Raw genomic sequence first — 17,087 nt, forward strand, 5'->3', positions numbered from 1 at the left:
CTCTCAAGGATGGTATTTTCCTTTGTTATTGTACAAGATGTGCTAGTGACTGAGTAATATCATAACATAAGCAAAGAAAGCAAAAGTATTTTCATTCAGTTATGCAATACAGACACCCAATGTTTGGTATTTGAAGCTCTGAAATGTCTATTTAGGTGTAAAAGATGTACATAAGATCTTTATAGAGTGCATTTAAGTAACAAACCTTGTCTTAGAAACTAGCATACTGAAAAAATTTTAGATATAATCTTGGAGAAATTAGGAAGACCTCAGGTATAAATCACTGAAAGTAACAACTAGTCCTACTGTAATAAGATTCTACTTGATTATTTTCCTAATAGCTAGTAATAGGTTCAGAAGTTCTTCCTTTTGAATGATCCACTGTTTTATCTAGAGACAATGACCTTGAAAGCACTTAAACTGGCAAGCAGAAATTCTCAGACCATACTGAGGAATAAACAGATAGAGATGAAAACTTTTCCTTACATAGAAAAATATGTGAACAGTCAGGAGGAGATAAAGAAGTTTTTAAAATATAAGAAGATTTGAGATATGAATTGGAATAATCAATCATAGAAATGGAGTGTAATTTCCTATTGAAAACTTGGATACTTGGAAAATCATTCCTGCAAAAATAATGACCTTATGGAGAGAAAGCTTCTTGCTATTTAAAAGCTAAGTGCATAGCAGAAGATCTATAGAACAGTGAAAAAATCCAAGAGGAACAGGTCTGGAATCTTTTGTCCAGACAGAATAAGACTTCAAGAACAGTTTTTATTTTTGTTCCTTATGAAACCAACAAACAAAACCATTTCCAAATGCCAAAACAACCCCACAAAACAAATACACATGGAGACACACTGGCTAGAAAAGGGAGGAAAACAACAATCAAGTTGAAGCCATCCTTCCAGGACTTTACCGATTTGTCAATATAAGCCAATTTCCTTTCAGAATTTCAGTTTCTGATGCATCTCAGCCACCGCCCCCTTGAGCTTCAGTGAGCAACATGAGGTTCTCTGACTCAAGCTACTGAACAGTTCTGTCTTTTCCTGAGTCAGCTTAACTTTTTCTCTCAAAGAACATCAGAGCTACTTTCTTCACAGCAACTGACTTTTACTGCTGCGAGGGGGAAGTTAGGCCAGCTTGGAAAAGAAAAACATTGGCCAACAATGCTGTCAAAAGAAGAGGAAGCGGCTGAAAGATACAGTCAGTGTCAAAGGGGCCCCTGTGAAACACCCCCAGCCTGTGGGTACATCTGCAATCCCAACAAAGGGAGCTTCACTCTGCTGGGACTGAGGCAGCAAGAGCCTTCCAGCAGCTGAGCCATGTGACTGCCATGGCATGGATTTCTCATACTCGCAGAGATTCGTAATTAGATGAAAGAAACAGAGGTAGTAGACTGGTGTGACACTGAAGGGTCTTTACCATCTTCCAAAATCTGTTCTGACTACAGTGGCAGTTTTCCAGCATCAGCACGGTTCTTACATTTTCCACCTGACCCAGAGGAAACAAAAACTCATGGGCTGCCAAACCTTAATGAGATGGAGTTTGACCACACTCACGTAACACTGAGCTTCATGCAGAGAAAATGTTGGGTTAAGCAAACAGCAATGTGTTGTGTTAGTATTTAAGTATCAGTGCAATATAGTAACTAAATCTATTCAGAAGAAAATAACAGACAATTCAAATGTTGATTTTTGTGAATTACACTGATTTCAGTGAAAGCAATAATCATCTCCGTGGTATTTTTAGAAAATAAATGGAAAAAATTAGTAATCAAAAGAATACATTGGGTGATCACAATAATTTCTTCTGCTTTTCACATGACACTTCCTGGCACAGTAGACTCTGATGATTAAAAATCATAGGACAGCTAGAAAGAATGATTTTTTTATAAAGCAAGAAGCTTCTCCAGAACAGTTCACGTGGCAGACTTAAAGAAGGGTTTGATTTTTTAAATCAGGACTTCTTGGAAAGAACAAAAAGCTGGACATTCAGTTAATTAAGACTTAACTACTATACTTTTCTACTTTTTAGTAGTTTGCCATCATTTACAGTCTTAAAGTCAGTGCAATTATGCCAAGTAGACAGATGTATTTGTGCACCAGGATGCAGAGCTGTACAAAGGTCATAAAAATACAACTGTGAGGAGTGCTACTACTCTTCCCAGAGTAATACAAAAAGGAAAATGCTTCTAAAATTATGATTCTCAAGTGACTAAAATATAAACTTCTGTTCTATCCTTCTGGATGCTACAAATAATCTTCATGCCTCCTCTTGGTCACATCCCTACACCACAAATCTAGGAATGCTAATTGCTTATCAAGCTACAATCCAAAAGTGAGAGATTATTTGAAAATTTTAACTTCCACAAACCACAGTGCTATGAAAAATTGTTGGTAAGACATTCATATCCTCAGAGGACAAGTTTATTAGTGTTCAGTGTCTCAAAATATAAAACCAAAAGGCAATTTAATGTCCAGACCCAAAATGGAGTCAGTAAAGCAATTTTCTTTGATGTTTGGAGCCTGTATGCAAACCATCACCTTCAGACTCCTTGTCCAGCTGAAAGACACCAGGAAAGGTCACAGAGCAACCTTAAGATTTAGTAGAAAAATATCTTGAGAATTCAACAACTAAGTAAGAATGCTCTTGAGACTGAAAATTTACTCCCAAAAAAAGTCTGCAAAAGGTTGGATCAGTTATATTTTCAGGATGTGCAATATGGGTTACTTAGGTCTGTAGCAAAGTAATATAAAGACATTGTGACTGCAATATGTGATCCACAATACATATTTGAAAGCAATGTGGATCTCCTGGAGCAGGATGAAAAAGACATTCCAATCAAATTAAAAAACCTATGTGTAAGTAGTCTATAGTAACACTTTAAGAATAGAGAATAATAAGAAAGAATCAAGTATAAGCCACCAAATAGTGGGAAGATTAATACTGACTTCAGTAATTTTGAGGTCTAGTTTGAAGAAAGAATAAAAACATCAAAGCAAACAATCTTTGTAGAATAGTTTGCACAGCAGGAAAACTGTAAAGTGGTTCCTAGTAACATTCCAGCAAAGCTATGTTAGAGGACATTAAAAGTTGCAAAGACAAGCTTTCACAAGGTGAAAAACATTAGGATGAAAGTAGTCCACACTTAATTCACTCCCTTGCACAGGTATGTTACAATAGGTCAGGTAAAGTCACATAACCCAATTTTTCCATGCAAATTTACTGCACAGAGGAGATGGTTGCACAGAAATGCTATTTATTCAACAAACCACTCTCCTCAATTTTAAAAAAGAGGTCTTCCAACACAACAAACAGTTTTCAAGCCTTCCTGCAGTAACAGATGTTCTTTATTTGCTCCTAATGCTCATCTATTACGACAAAATGTAACATTATACATCTGCCTCCAAGGAGAGATTTGATTTCCAGCTGAAACACAACAGATGAACTTTCCTTATCTTTATGAAATGGAGAGGATAAATACACTTAACCTCTGTTCCCCACTTTTCAATTAAGAGAGCTAAAAGACAAATCATAGCTTGTGCATTTTGATACATTTAGACCTGATTTCTCTGAGAAGCAGCTGCCTCAGCACTTCTGATACAGCTGAGTGCTCATACTTCACCAACCACAAAGATTTCAAATCCAGCATTCAGAAATGAGGAAGACTAAATTGGTGAATACTTTTTAAATATTTAAGCCTTGCAAACTGAAGAGCCTGAGCACTCAGACATCACTTCCACCCTGCAATTGATGCCTCTCCTCACTCACAACAGCTCACACCTACCTGTGCACCCCTCACTGCACCACCCTGGTTCACTCCCAGTGCAGCCTCTCCCTGGGACTTTCAGGAGGCTGTGCCCTTCCAGCAAGGCACAATGTGGAACTGCACTCCACAGCACAGCACATGAGCATACCTAGGTTGGATTGACATCACCACAGCTTTCAGAGCTTTTGATTTTCAACTATCTAATGCAATGTTTTGTTGTAAGCCAATCTTGATTTTCATTAAATAAATGTTATCTGGGACATATCAATGCCTCATCCTCCCTGAACAATCTGCAGACACTGCAGCACCTACAACCTCTCCTTCATGCAGCTGCTCAGCTTTGCACTACTTGTACAGTTCTAATTCTCACCTTCCTTCTTTGTTCTCCATTTTTCCTTATGCTTAACCCCAGGCTACATGCCCAAATAGCAGGACTAATATTTCTTCTCCTATTGCTTCCCCCCAGCCAGGATCTTGTTCCATTCCCACCTGAACTAGAATTCCCCTCCTTCCATAAGCCCTTTGCCCAAGAAAGGGGTATTTTGTTCTATCACTGATCTGGTAAATGGACTGAGTTCAGCTAAACCAGACAGAAGATTCCCTCTCAGAAGTAGCTGACTACAACTTTGCAAGGTTTCTAACATTGTTAGTTGATGAAGACAGGTCAGTATATCTTTCAAAGAGCCACCAGAACTTGCCTTTCTTCTTGATAGGGACAAATGGCACCTTTTTAGATTTTCAAACATTGCACCTTTCCAAAAGTGAACTTTTCTGGACAAAATGTCACTACAGAGTATGTCCATACAGTAGATGTATTAATTAATATCACATCATGTATATTTATGAAATGTAAATATACTTATATAGAGAGAGTACAAGTAATATATATAACAAAAATATTACATCATACTAAAATTATAACAAATTAAATTATGCCCAGCAAATTCAGGTTGAAGGTCTGGAAGTGACTCCTATAATCCTAAAAGTGGTATTTCCTTCAAGCAGAATTTGTAAGAAGGGCTTGATGGGGGGTGGTGGCAGTAGAAATAGCCAGCTTTGCACAGGTAAGGCCTGCAATTAAGCAGACTGAAGATTAAAGTAGTTCTGTGGGACTGCTACAAGTTTTCATCTTTCTATGTAAGCTTGAAGCTCTGTATTATGAATTCAGCCTCAAGCTACTTAATGGGTAGGTCTCTCCAAGATCAAAGACAGTCAATTCAGTCCTTCTGTCATGATGTTCTTCACGTTTTTGGTTTAGTTTCGTGGTTCTCTACCCTTAAAAAACAACAAAACCAAACCCACAGCCCAAAGTATACCATTTTGCAGAACTTGGAATTTTTATTAGTACAAATAAATAGGGAAAAAAAAAGATATTTTAACATTTTCATCTGGTTCTAATTATATTCTGTTCATTCCAACCAACAGGCAAAGATACTTAAAATAATACAACCAACTCTGAATGGCATCTTTATGTTCAAATGTAATTGCCTTTCTGAAGGGCATTTCAGAATGAAAGAAAAGCTGCTAACACCTACCTGTACTGTATACACTATTACTTCCTTAAATTAGTGTTGAACTATTGAAAGCTGATCAAGCTACAAATAAAAATAGCTATAACTGAGAAAGCTTTCTACAAAGAAATAATTTAGAGCAGAATTACAGAAACACACAGTATTTTAACACTAATAAATCTGGAAACTAAAATTTCAGTACAAGCATCTTTAATTTCTAGTACATTGAATATTCAATAAAAACTACACAGACTAAGATGTATATAAATACTTCCTTGGATGTGCATTTGTTTTCCATTAACAGGAACAGAACATACCAGATAAAATAAGTAGTTCAATAATTTCTGCATCTCCCAGATAGGCAGCAGCATGTAAAGGGGTCCTTTTCTCATTATCCTGTGGTAAGAGGGGGGAAAAAAGGTTTTATTTAAAATAAAAAAAAGTTTGGTTTAGCATTTTGTATGTTATGAAAAAACACTGTATAAAAGTTCATCTTTCAAATATTGCACATTATATATATAAAAAAAACTATAATTAGTCTAAAATCAGTCAAACTTACTAAGACAAACATGCTTCTCCCTAAGGAGCTCTTAACACCCACATAGCCAACCACCATTTTCCTGACACACACAGGATGCTCATCACATCTTCAGATTAACCCACCAGTTCTAAATCACCAGTCTCTCATCTCCAGAGACAAGAACTCGAGTCTGTCCCACACAGTTAAAACCACTGTGTTATTGTCATATGCAACGATTAGTGAGAAACTTTTTCTTTGTGAAGTTTAAAGCAATTTCAGAAGCTATTATTTTAATAGAAAATAGAAAAGAACCTACAGACTTTAAGGGCAAAAATAGTGGAATCCAATTTCAACTGTTTCAATTGCTGTTAATAAGTAAAGAGAAGACAGAGGTGAAATTTCTTTTGCAAAAAACCCACTCTGCAAGGAACACCCAGTACTTTTAATTAGTTCAAGCTGATCTAAGGTCCTTCTGAAGGTACCAGTAAGAGATCTTATTTATTCATGCACAATGTATAACAATGAAGTTGCTCTTTTGAAAGATAAACACAAAATATCTCCTAACTCTTTCAGGATCAGTGCTAATTTCTCTGCACCAGTTTATAGCTTAATCAGAAAAATAAGATCACATCACAGTGAGTGATAAAAATGAACAAGAACCAACCAGTTTGCTCTCTGAGGGAAAGCTGGTGAGAAATCAGAAAAGAGACAGATAATCAGTCAGCATCCTGGTTCTGGCCTAAGCTCTGCTTAGATCCTTTTAGTAGAGTTTCAAACACACTGGGGGTGAGGGATCAAGATAATATGCAGCAAGAAATTTTAAGTGGCAAGACATTTCTATTAATTCTGCTGTTGTGTCACGACTATGATAAAATTAACACACATTTTCTATTGACATTTCATTGTGAAAAGCAATCTTCTCCCTTGCTAGAATAACTTTGTCTAGTGAACCCTGACTTGACAGCTAGCATCAGGTACGAATAAAATTAGAGTTCATGGCAGGAAAGATGTTAGGGCAAAACTGGAGCTGAGACCCAAGAAGTTCTTCTGAAACATAAAAGGCAACTTCAGAATTCAGAGCATTCAAACCACCCCCTCTACAAAAACATCACCACACACACAACTCCTTGCCCCAAACAACCCACTCCCTGCCTAGTCCCTGCTCAGAAAAAGTTAAAGCTACACAGTTCACCATATTAGCAATGTTTCCTAACAAAATATCTGAATTACATGCAAGAAATTCCAAATTGAGCAGTGCAAACCTGACACTGATGCACCCTAAGGAATCAATGCTACACTTATCACTAACACCACATAGTACCTCACCAATTTCTTGCCAGGGTGTCTCAAATGCAGCTTACACATCGAGGATAAAAAAAGATAGGCCCCTGGCACTAAGGATTTGCTATCTAGAAAAAAAAAGCTTTAAAAAAAGGAGAAAAACCAAACACCACCCCCCAAAAAACCCCAATCAAACAAAAAAAGACAAACAAACCCAAAAATGCAAACAAACAAACAAATAAAACCAAAAGAAAAACTCCCCACAAAACCAAAAACAAACAAGAAAAAAGGAAAGGAAAAATACCAGAAGCACAAAGGAAAAAGAAAAGCGATACAAATATTACACTTGCTTCCCCAGCTGAAAGACAGTAAAGACCAAACAGTAATGAAAATCTGGTTTTATTCCTCCAGTATGGAAAACAGAACTCCTATAGGTAGCTGGCATTGAAGTCTTTTTGAGAATGCTAAAAAGCCTATAAACTAGAGATTAGGGAACTCATAAGAATGAGTATGATAGTATACTGCCTGCAATTTCATCACAGAGTTAGAGAAAGTAAGATGGGCCATGAGCACATCCTTCTGTAGAGACAGCATTTACATAGGAACATGAGAAAAACCGCATTCCCCACTCAGTGGGCAAAACTCATTGTTATAAAAATGTTCATCACACTTGTGTTGTTGGCGACTTTGTTTTCTTTTGTGTTTTTTTAACATCTCAGTGACAGAAGTCATACCAGTAACCAATGTGACAGAATGAATCAGAAATCTTCCAATAAAACAGTGGACAGAATGGAGGGGTTTATCTAGAACTACACTCATCACCAAACCACAAATACATTTTCCTGAAACATCCATGGTCCAAACTTCTGATGAATTTCAGACATACTTCCCAAAAAAACCAACCTCTATTGGTGAATACCCATCCTGAAATTGTCAAGTTACAAACATAAAAGCAGCTTAAACACAAGCAACATTTCCACTCCACCACTCCAAGCTGTGAGTTTCCAGCCACACAAATATTCCAGTTTTGCTGCTCTTAAGCTGACAGACTGAAAGCACTCAAAGCCCAGCTCCCAGTTCTGCAGCAGGGAGCACAAACTGGGAGCATACCTAGGCAGGAGGATGGACATGTCCCTGCTCTCTGCAGCACCAGGGCAGCACTGCTGGGACACTCAGGGCTTGTCACATTCTGGGTCAGCTCCAGAGATGGGAATTTCAACAATCCCAAGCCCCAGGGTATCTACCGACCACAAATATTCCACACGCTGAGGATGCTTTGACAGAAACCCTGGCCTTTCCTTCCCCTCTAGTTTCACAGCTGGCATTTTTTTGATGCTTCCAAACACTTTTTAAAAAATGTAATATCTCTGTGCAAAAGGTTTTTTGTTTAGTATTTAAAAACCTGGTTTTCAGAATCTGTCAAAAAAAGCAGAAATGCTGCATTCAGCAACCTCTCATGATGTTGTTTTTACTTCCACTAAAGGAAAATTCTCATTTTGCTCCATCTGAAGACTTACATTTAACGAATGAATTTTAATAAATGAAGTCTGAATAAAATTAAAGCAAATTCTGTATTTTAAATGCTACTAAAGTATTTCTGAACAAATACACTACATTTTATTCAAACAAGTAATTATTTGATGAACAAATTTCATCTGCAAATACAAATTGCTGCATATAAAGGGCTTCTTTAAATAACACTAAGAAAGCTTTCAGCCTTAACAAGGAATTTTGGAAGCCAACGTGTTGCACCACTGGTGTTGTCACACTAATATAAATACTGGACCTAATATTCTTCCTTTAATTTCATAAATTTAAATGACACTAAAAGAAAAATTCCACTAGAGAAGGGATTTTGTTCATAATAGTCACTGTTACACAGAATGTAAAATCTAATACTGATGGTACTATTTAATTCCAAGTATTGCAGTGTTGCAGCAGTATTTACAACACAGAAAAGCAAGTGTTGTGGCACTTCCATTTTCCAGTTCAAATATCTGCATGGCAAACTGGACTATTGCAACTCTAAATCAGCTAATGTAATGGTAGTAAGGACACAGATCACACTGATTGTATTAAGCAGGTTTTACATAGTTGAAAGAGAACTTTTACCTTTTTAAAACTTGTTTCCTGTGTAAACAACAAAGGAGTTTATATTCCCAATGAGAAACTCTCAAGTTAAATTCCAGATATTGGTCAGTACTGTCATTAAACTAAAAAGCAATAAAAGGGCTCAGATCTTAAGGAATCAGTTTTCAGAATGGTACTTCTGCATCACAAAAGCCCCAGCATCACATCTATATGTGCCTTTGCATTATGTGAAAAATATATAATCCTGCCATTCCCAGTAATTCCATTTATTGAGTTTCCCAATAATTTCATCAACACAGAAGTTTGTATAAAATGGCAATATGAGAAATGCATAGGAGAAGGCCCTTTGACCCTGCCAAAACCAAATTTGGAATAAAGTGACATTGACACTGTGAGCTTCTTCATAAACTTCACTTTTGTTTCTTTTAACCTAAACTAGAAGCTTTAATTGCTTCATTGCTTATTTTATGGATCAAAACTTCTACAAAAGACAAATCTATGCTAATTTAAAGATGCAGGTTTCAAACCTACTTCTTTTTAAAGTATTCTTTGAGTAAGTGTTCTTTGAGATAAAACAATTTATTCCTGGTTTGGGCTCTATCTCAGTAATTGATTTAGAGTAACCTCATACAACTACAGTGAGTTTTAAGGAGCTAGATGCCTTTAAGGCAAATATCTTATCCCATGTTTATCCAACAAGACTGCCATAACCAATCTATGAGTCTCCCAAGAGTACATTAGAATATAACTTCAATTTGCCCTTCAAACAGTTCAACATCTACTGATCTGGAATCTTTGAATTAAAACATTTTCTGAAATAGCCTGAATGCAACCTCCCCCTTCATAAAAACTCCTCTTTAGCTATCTGCTCTTCAAAACCAAATTCTGCAAAAACACTTTAATATACTCTCATTATTTTATGATCACAGTTACAAAATATCTTTTAATAGGTGTTTTGTGCTGTATCACTTGTCATCTGTCTGCTTCTAGTGCCATCTGTTCCTGGCAGAAATCAACCCTAAATACACAATCACAAATCTTGAACAAGTTTCAATTCCAACATAGTGTGCACTAGCTTTAACAAACATTCCTTTTAAATGAAACTGGGTTTAAATATAACTCTTAAGTGTATTATTCAGTTAGTTTAGAGAGACAGGACTTTTCAACCAGGGTGATGTATAACTCTTGACTTCATGGAAAATGTCTAAGAAATTATTACAAAGTATTTCCAATTCTTTGATAGTGTCCAGTATCACAGTGTGAAGTCCCAGTGCTACTCTTGGGAATCATTAAAACAACAAATTTTAGTTACAAATTTTGCTACAGTTTTTAGAATAATCATTTTCTCAGGTGGAATAACTGTCTACTCTAACTAAATTTTTTGTTCCTGTATTTAAAAAAAAAAAAAAAGACACATAAATATTTGGCCTTTACATTCCAACTTTAAACTTCTTAGAAGTTTACTTTAGGTACTTGATTCCAGAAATGAGGACTAATTCTTCAGAAGTTTGTTCAATCCCAACTGTGTCCTAGAAACACATAGCTAGCATGAGAAAATTACTGAATTGAAACTAGAAGAAAAAGATCAAGTACTAGACTTTCAAAACTTGTAAATACATGAGAAATTAATACTGTATCCCTACCCGACATTAACTGTAACTCATCTGCTATTTCTTTGGATTTTTTCTTATATTTTTAAGTCAATTCTCAGAACTTTGCATTGCCAAAAATCAACCAATTTCCAACTAATTATGCTTGACATAATTTTTGGAAGCAGACCTCCATTTTCTCCCCCATAATTCAAAATTAAGATGCATATCCAATATAGAGAGAGAGCTAATGTAACAAACACTAATGGTCTCCTGCACGCTTAAAAAATGAAGAAAGCATGACAGTAACCACAAAACTGATACATATTACATGTATGCTAACCACAAAGTATCCTTTGAAGGCACACAATAGATACATTTTAGTTGAAATTATTAGATTTGGCATGCTGACTGCATTAATTTCTTGAACTACTTTTCATGCTCCTATTTGTATATGAACACTTGTACTGCATTTGCAAGAAACATTTTAGCAAGCCCAGTATTAAACTTTCACTAGTAAGACCTTATCACTACTCATTACATTTCAGGACATGTCCTCTTCAGCCCAGCTGTTAGGAGGGCAGAACAAATCTAGAACTCCAAAAAATCACAAAAAAAATAGGAGGAATTTTTGCCCTTTTGCTCATTAAGACAGAGTGACCATTGATGAGAGAGACTTCATCTTATAGGAGAAAAGAAGTGGTTTTAGCAACAAGGATCACATCAGCCATAATCTGCCAAACCCCATTGTTGTTGCTAGGTAAGGTCTTCAGTACCAGTTTAACAGTGCATGCTCTTTACTTGTTTCTGGCTGATACTAATGAAAATGATAATAATAACAACAATAATAAAAACTGGTGCACCACAGAATAAACCACAAAAGCTTTTACTCATGACTACCATTTGTGGCACTGTGAGTTTGTGGAGGCCTTAAAAAAGCTGGATAGCAGCTGCAGGTAACATTAAAAAATAAAAGATACATCAGAGGAGAACTAAAAGAGTAGCCTGGAAAAATGTCATCACAGCACCATTTTATGACAAACCAAGAGTTTACCTGAACATAAGTCATTCTAAACACCTGTATTCCTCAAGAGCACAGACTCACAGTTTTCTAAATTGTCACAAGGAACAATAATAAAATATAAAATCCCATTGTAAGATATTTTTTAGTAAATCTACACCGACCCACAAGACAACCATGAAACACCATACTTGTAGCATGATAGAAGAAATTACTACTAGCTATATAATTGCAAGGGAGACACTAACTTTCCACTCCAAAATCTGATTTTCCAAACATCAAAATCCCTCAGCAACTGCAAATGGTCAGGTTTTGCATATGGGCATATTTCAGAAACAAGACAAAAGTTTAACTTGAGTCTGGGTGAAGAGGACAAGCAAAATGGGGGAAACCCATGCAGAGTGGCTTTAAAAACTACAGCAATGAAAAAGTCTGATCTACTCTGATTTCAATACTTATGACATTTATAATTGGCTAAGAAATTTGGCTATAAAAACTATGAAGATACATTCACATTTCCACCATGAAAAATTAATGAATTTAACAACACAGTGAACCTTGGTCTAGAAACCTCCTTCTCCTGGACAATAAGTTATGTGTCATGGTAAAAACCTAAGAGAGGGGAAAAAAAGTATCATTTATGCCAAACTGGAGTTTTACAAAAACAATGACCAACAGACCAACTTTAATGCATTTCATAACCAAACAACTGTCTTTTCCTTTTTTGACTACTGAAACATCCCAGGCAATCAAATTTCTTGCCTAACATGAAACCTGGGGAATATTTAAAGTTTTACAGGAAAAAGTCAAACATTTGAGTTTTACCTTTAGCTAGAGAAGAGCAGAATGACATTATCTCTTTGCACACCATTCCACATTGCATGCACACAAACGAGAATCCCCACCAAGAAGGAGGCAGGAAAGAATTCACATTGCATGGCTTTGCTGTACAGACCTACTTGGCAGCTCCTTGTTTAGCATGATGTCTCTTGGCATTTAAAAATTTTTTGTGACTGAATTTAGGCTCAAGTTCACAGAACAGCACTAAAATCCCTGGAAGATAATTTACTTCCCATTCAGCTAATGATTCTAGCCAAATAATAAACCTAAAACTGATAAAAATCTCTACCTTACTGAACCACTGCAAACAATTCATGCACAATATAAAAACATATAAACAAAAAGCACATTGAAGGTTTGGTTCATTTCTAAAATGCTTGAACACTAAAAGCAATCTTAACCTTAAAATTATGTTTGTACAGAAAAAACATAATTTCATATCTGTAAGATAGCCCATTTGTATCTCTTTAGTATTTTTAAATCACACTGGAAAATACCTTTTATAAAAATTGTACAAAAAATATCGAGAGTCACGTGAGCAAACATCAGATGCCAAAACTACTCTTCTCTAAAAGACAATCTAGTCTTTGACTTTGGCACAGAGCAGAACAACTTGACAGGAAGAGGACAGGAGAAAATTTGCTGGCTTAACTTTTATTGAATCTCAAACTTTAATGTCTATAGAAACTCAGTGAAGTGAGATTTTAAATGTAAGTTGATACTACACTACCAAAAAAGATTAGTAAAAAAGGAACCCAAAGTTCAGAACAATTCATGTTGTTAAATACCACCATTCCAGGCATCTTTCATTAAATGACTTAACTTCAAATGCTGTCTGACATGACAAAAATCAGGTACAAAACACCATTCAAGTGTAATTGTTTGAAGCCCTGTTCCTCTTATAGGAGTGGCCCCAAAAGAAAGTGAGTCACACTTAGAGCACGGAACAGCAATTAAGCTTCAAACTTCATCTAAGATTATGATTGCTGGATCTTACAGCCAGCTAATGTCTCATTCAGAACATGAGAGTAAAAAAATCTCATTTAAATATATACAGTTAAAAACCCAAACAAGTTATTTTGATGTGGTGAAGATTTTTGAAAAGTGAGATTCAGTACTTGAGCACTCCTTGTTCACACATGAGAACAGGAGTGCTTGAGGCGTTCTGGTACACATTGCATCTTTATTTGTCTCAACTAAAGAGGTCCACAGCAAGAAGACTTTTTGACTTACTGTCAAGTATTTCAAGTATGTCAAGAAGCAGATTTTGAAACAACTAAACATCTCTGTATTTTTCCACTTCCAAGTAATTCAGCTGAAAACCATTTATCTTCAATTATTCTTTCTTGAAAGTACTGAGTCAGAGTGTTTTTTGGAAATACTCATCTTCTCATACTCTTTAACCTTGATGTTCCATGCAGATTTTGTAATATTGCTATCATAATTCTGCTGGTCAGGTTTTAGAACTTGTGTAGGGAACAAGTACAGCTTGTAAGAAAAGCTAAACCCAGGTTGTTACATGCTTCTACATTTTTACATGCTTTGTAGATATAACAATATTTTTACACAACACATAAATGTTTCTGGCTGAATTAGAAAGGCCAGGATTTCTTGTGAGCAAACTCAGGCATTCATTTGGATATTGGAAAGGACCTGAATAACTAAGCAGGTTTTGCAAGCTGCTGCTCCCTTTCACAGAAAAGTTCCAACATCAAGGACTGGTCCTATTTATCACTAATAAAGGTTACTGAATTCTTGCCCAATACATAGAATGAATAAAGAGCTATTCTGTACCCTTTGGTAAGAGCAACTTGACCTCACTGTGCAGCTGAGGCATTTTGGATGCACTTCCCTTCCTTTAATTTAGGAATATAAATAAAAGCATCTTTTAGGGCCAAGACAATTTGTTAGCATGCTAGATCCCTGCGGGGGAGAGAGCAAAAAAAATTCACTAAAATTAAAAAAAATACTCATCCATTAACCCATACAGAATTCAGAACTCTCTTATACTAAAAAAAAACCCACACGAAACCCCAACCACCAAAAAAAACCAACAACCCAAAAAAAAACAAACCAACCACCACAAAATCCCCCACACCAATAACATATCATTGAAAATACCTGCCCTTGCCTTTATGCTTCACAAATGCCAGTTATATGATTTGCAAACATTTACCTGGTAGGTATGGCAGAAGAAAACCCCAGCTTTTAAACAGAATGGAGTTGCTGGTAAGAAAAATGATAAATAGTTCTGAAACTATTTTGGGGGGAAAAAAAACCAGCAGCAATATGAGAAAACAATGGATTTTCCATAATGAGAGTACAGTGCTGTGGAGCACATTATGTAACCCAGCCTGTGCTCACAGAGTGGGCTGGAACAGGGGCACTGCCTCGTCTTACAGTGTCATCATCTGTAATGTTTGAGGACACAAATAAGAAAATATGCCAAGAGTGAAATCAGTACAATACAGGCTCTGTTTATGCTCCAGTGAAAGATCACACACCACACTAGGTAAGGTATGCACATCTCCACCACAGTTTAAATCCAGCACATTACGTTCGGGCCACTGACACTTTTGTTCAGAAAAGCTGGGGTTTCTGCCCTTTTCACTGCAAAGGCAAGTGCTCAAACGACAAGCACCGATGGAAAACAGATATTTGTCCCACTAACTGCATTGTCTTGCTGACAGGAAAATATGTGCTTTTCAGGCTGTATGTTTAACGTTAGCACCTCTTCTTGGAGCAAGCCAAAACATTTTCCTAGTGTGTGTTAAGCTTCATGAAGTAAGGTCATGTAGTTGGAATATGCAAAGCCCTCCTTTTAAGAGACCTTTGCACCATTCTGAACTCCAAACAGCATACAACACAATCTATGCTAATTCAAAGGCTAATTGTTAGGCAAGAAAAATCCTGCAGAACACATCTATTCTGAAAAACACAAGTAAAATGAGAGCAAAAAAAGTTCCACCCAACAATGGAAAATGAGAAGTGCCTACACTGATCACAGAATAAACCCAACACAAAGCCTCTGACAGTGAGGATAAGAACTCATCTAAACCTGCTGGTTATCTTAGGATCAAAGTATCTTATGTGCACTGTTTCTTAGGCTAAGTGGACACAGGAAAAGCTTAGAAGATAACTGTCATTATAGGAAAAGCTTGCAACAACTAAGGCAAGATATGAGCACTCCTTTGAGACAGCAAGTCAGCATCATGTAATTTATTTATAAGTTACCATAATTACATATATACATACGTATATAACTAGTATTTAACACAAATTCAAACAGAAATTAAATTAATGATCAGGAAGGATGATAATAATCATAATGTAGGACTTCAAAAGATTGGAAAGAGAACAGAATTCCACTGGTTTTGGAAACAGAGAGGTACAGGCTGATATCATAGGCCTGAGAAAATACCCCCTCCAACTTCATAATCAAGACATTGTATCTGAAATTTTGGAGCATGCTCTTCAGCAAGAAGTCATTGTAAAGGACCTTCAGTTCCTTTGTCCTGATACCTGACACCAGTATGAGCTTTTTCAGGTCCTACTGACAATAGACAAGAGTCCTCCTCCTTGGGTATTTATGGGACAGCTCTCCCTACATCATGTAGCAAACAAATGAGAAACACTTTCTTTTCACTGTTTTTGATGTGTATCCATCCTTTATTAAAGAAAATTTAAGGACCTTAAAAGATGCATCTACCTCATGTAGAGCTTGTGTACAAGGGCAAAACTGGACAAAGGAAATTATGTTTACTGATTGGATATCCCACAGTAAGATAGCTTCAACAACTTGCATAGTGGAGAAAATTGTCTTGCTCAAAGGGATGCTACATATGCATAAAGGGTTTTCATCCAGAAAATGACTACAAATAATCAGTAAATTCAAATCCTATCTTGCTTTTCCCAGCAATGCCCTCTTTAAGGGCTGTGTCTATGTTGGAAGCTAATGCACATTAAGACTATTGGACTTTTTTCTTCTCTCTGCTCTTTCAGTGGGGATGTTCTGTTCTAAAATACCAATTCTTTGCATGTCAGGCACAGCAACTGCCAGAAATAACTCCAGTAAGCTCTAACTATTCAAGACCTTGCCTCCAGCTTGTTTTGTAAAAGCAGCAAGAAATGCATAACTTCAACTCTGCTTTGAAGGTTACAATCTTAAGCAATAATCACTAAAAGTAAAAAGGCAAATTAGACATGATCTACCAAATCATCATCACTAAGAATCATACAGGAGACTCAAACACAAAACCCTTGAAACTTTAAAAACTCTTCAAACTTTTAAATTTGAAGTAGTTATTCAAGGCTCTCTACACCAATGAGAATTTTTCAATGTTAAAGAAATCACAGTGACTGAAACAAAAGCTGTCTGTCAAATTCCCAATTACTGCAGCAGAAATTCAGTGTTTGGCCAATACTGTAAAGCACTGCCATGCAGACATCCAGGCTTGTTTGC

General features: G+C 36.3%; 1 protein-coding gene across 6 annotated transcripts in view; it reads right to left on the bottom strand.

Moving 5' to 3' along the window:
- The window catches only part of ANKRD28 (ankyrin repeat domain 28), a 119,993-nt gene that overhangs the window by 46,158 nt on the left and 56,748 nt on the right, over positions 1 to 17,087 (bottom strand). For all 6 annotated transcript variants that reach the window (XR_013181702.1, XR_013181704.1, XM_077176385.1 and 3 more), the window contains one exon: positions 5,601 to 5,679. Coding sequence is in view for 4 of the 6 variants with exons in the window: in XM_077176385.1 (XP_077032500.1) it covers positions 5,601 to 5,679 (79 nt within the window). In the remaining 2 variants the exon portion in view is untranslated. The remainder of the gene's footprint in view (positions 1 to 5,600; positions 5,680 to 17,087) is intronic.

Source organism: Agelaius phoeniceus, chromosome 1, assembly GCF_051311805.1.
Source record: "Agelaius phoeniceus isolate bAgePho1 chromosome 1, bAgePho1.hap1, whole genome shotgun sequence".
NCBI classification, from domain to species: Eukaryota; Metazoa; Chordata; class Aves; order Passeriformes; family Icteridae; genus Agelaius; species Agelaius phoeniceus.